This window comes from Penaeus monodon, chromosome 44 (genome assembly GCF_015228065.2).
Source record: "Penaeus monodon isolate SGIC_2016 chromosome 44, NSTDA_Pmon_1, whole genome shotgun sequence".
In the NCBI taxonomy this organism is placed as follows: domain Eukaryota; kingdom Metazoa; phylum Arthropoda; class Malacostraca; order Decapoda; family Penaeidae; genus Penaeus; species Penaeus monodon.
This window is the reverse complement of record NC_051429.1, coordinates 5184650-5187797: the sequence shown is the minus strand read 5'-3', so window position 1 is coordinate 5187797 and position 3148 is coordinate 5184650. Positions and strand designations below refer to the sequence as shown.

Genomic DNA, 3148 nt, shown 5'->3' with positions numbered 1-3148 from the left:
TATGTCTACGGAAGCTAATCTTGTCAAACTGGTGTTGGACTTGTGTTGGCTTCTGGGAGTAATAGTGTAGCGATGAGGCATGCGAACAAGCTCTTTTCACAGTCTGACAAGTCCTTAATGTAGACAGGACAGTTATTTGGAGAGATGGAAAGTTCTGGTAAACATATTAAGGAGAGAGAGGTTTGGGCGGGAATAGGTTTGCCAGTGGGGGTCAGTCAGGGTAGATAGTACACGAGCTTGTGACAAGGCGTGAATAATCAGAATGACTATGAAAGGAAACTTTGCCTTTTGTCAGAGTGCAGGGCTGTAGGGGAATCACAAAGAATTTAGTCCCCTTGCTGGGACAAAAGGGTACTCAAAAGTCGTAGTGGTGGAAGCAGTAGGAGGACGAGGGGGAGGAAGATGGAGTGATATGGATAGTGGCAGTACTGCTGGGAGGATAGTATGGAGAACAATAAGGATGAGGGGTAGTAATAAGGGTTGTGGGTCGACAATGAGAAGACTGTTGAGCAGAAGATGGATGTTGGGAGAGAGAAAGGGTGCACACTTAGGATGAGTAATGGCCCGGTGGATAATTCAGAGTCCCTGTTTAAAGGAGAAAAAAGGGTCTGGAAACCATGAAAAGAATTTACATAGGCTGGTTGATGAAGGGGCAAGCCTTAATTCTCTAATAACATCTTCATTATTGTCCATGGTGACCCTGAAATAGATGGGGAGAGGAAAATGTCCATCTCTCAGGGTCCCCATGAGGGATAAGGCCTAGACAATTAACTAAGAGTACCGTGCCCATGACTCCCAAAGGCTGTTCATGACTAACACAAAGCCAGACTTTCATCTTTTCAGCACAGCTCTCACACTTTAGGAAGTGAAAAGAAGGGAATTAAGAAGAAAAGGAAAAGGAAAGTAGAAAAGAAGACCATACAAAATTAGTTAGAGGACCAAGGTATGGGCGATCCCCTACATTGGGCCCCATTTTTTGTCTCCAAAGCCCCCTATGACAACAATAAGCAAGGGATTTGGAGGATATTAATATAATTTAATAATAATTGACTTTTTGTAGGATGAGAATAGAAAAGGGGAATACGCAAAACAGACATTTATTTTTTTATTCACATATCACAAATTAAGTTACATCTTATTTTCCTTATCAAATAATATTAATCTACTTTTCAGTGCTGGCATTTTCTCTATATGTACATAAAAAATATAAAAAAACACGTGTATACACATATATAAAGGTGTGTATGTATATATATATATATAAATAATATATATATATATATATATATATATATATATATATATATATATAATAATTACCTATCTATATGTGTGGAGTGTGTGCATGTATGGTATATTAAAGCAAATATACTGATAAATATATTTACATATTTATACTATATACATACATACATATGTATTATTTAAACTCAAAGAGACATACATATATATAGATATAAAATATATATATGTATATATTTATATATATATATATATATATATATATATATATATTTAAATTGCATGACTCATGGCCAAAGTTCCACAGAAAAGCATAGAAATGTTAGTGAAGAGCCAAAAGAATATTTTTCATTGTTATGGATATAAAAATGCGAATGAGCTGTGACACCTTAACAGCACATTTCACTAGAAATACACACACACATTAATACACACACACACACACACACACACACACGCACTCACAGACACACACAGACACACACATACACACACACACACACACACACACACACAAATATATATATATATATATATATATATATATATATATATATATATATATAAAATATATATATAATATGATGAGGAATTATTCTGAATATATAGATAGCAATAAAGAAAATAGACTAATGAATAAAGATAAAAAGACAATAAATAACTATCAAAATAGATAAATGGATGTATAAAGTTAACAATAATAAAAAAAACATGCATAAAGACACACACATTTTGTATCCTCTTCTATTATAACAAAATCCTGGTCGAAGCTAAAACACTCCTTTTAAAATGGCCAACAACTTCCATTCACCATATTAAGTGGCAGAGGAGCAGCTTCCTTAAATGCTATGACCAGGAGTAGCTGTTGACTGCTCTGATCAGTGACATGAGTTTGCCCAAATAAATATTCTGTGGGGACTCAAATACCAGTCATAATGTATAAAAGTTTATGGTTAAAAAGAACTACACATTAAGGTGTAATATATACCTATATATCTATCTATCTACACACATATATATAATAAAGAGATTCTGCAAAATTTAGAAAATTTCTTTCCTATTAATGTCAAGAGGAAATGTTTTCAAACTTTTAATTTTACTCTCATGTGATTCGTCATAATCTAGTTTCCATGAAATACATTACAAATCTCACGCACTATACTCCTCCTTTTTAATCTCTCCATATGGATCATGATTTATGAGAAGGCCTTGTTGCAAATCTCACAGCTGTATGGCTTCTCTTTTGTATGTGCTCTCATATGCCTTACTACATGACTTTTTGCATAGAAGGCCTTATTGCAAATCTCACAGCTGTATGGTTTCTCTTTTCTATGTATTCTCATATGGATCTCTAGACTAGTTTCATGTGAGAAGGACTTTTTGCAAATCTCACAGCTATATGGCTTCTCTTTTGTATGTACTCTCATAGTGACTTCCCAGACGATTTTCTTTTGAAAAATCCCTTGTTACAAACCTCACAGCTGTACGGTTTCTCCTATGTATGCATTCTCATATGACTCACTAGATTAGCTCTAAGCGAAAAGTTCTTGTTACAAATCTCACATTTGTATGGCTTCTCCTTTGTATGTACTCTCACATGCCTTGTTAGTTAGATTTTTCTGTGAAGTCCTTCTTACAAATTTCACAACTGTATGGCTTCTCCTTGGTGTGTACTCTAATGTGCGCTACTAGGTGACCTCTTTCAGAAAAGGCCTTATTGCAAATCTCGCAGCTGTATGGCTTTTCCTTTGTATGTGTTCTCATGTGTCTCACCAGATTATTTTTTCGTGAAAATGCACTGTTGCAAATCTTGCAGTTATAAGGCTTCTCCTTTGTATGTACTCTAGTGTGCTTTACAAGATGGCCTATCTCAGAAAAGGCTTTATTGCAAATCTCACAGCTGTAT

General features: G+C 34.8%; 1 protein-coding gene across 1 annotated transcript in view; it reads right to left on the bottom strand.

Moving 5' to 3' along the window:
- Window positions 1-2438: 2438 nt before the first annotated feature.
- Window positions 2439-3148, bottom strand: part of LOC119568558 (zinc finger protein 570-like) — an 879-nt gene continuing 169 nt past the window's right edge. Inside the window, exons 1-2 of the mRNA XM_037917100.1 lie at window positions 2857-3148; window positions 2439-2690 (exon numbers count right to left, since the gene is read on the bottom strand). The exon at window positions 2857-3148 is cut by the window's right edge and continues 169 nt beyond it. Coding sequence (XP_037773028.1) covers window positions 2439-2690; window positions 2857-3148 — 544 coding nt within the window. The remainder of the gene's footprint in view (window positions 2691-2856) is intronic.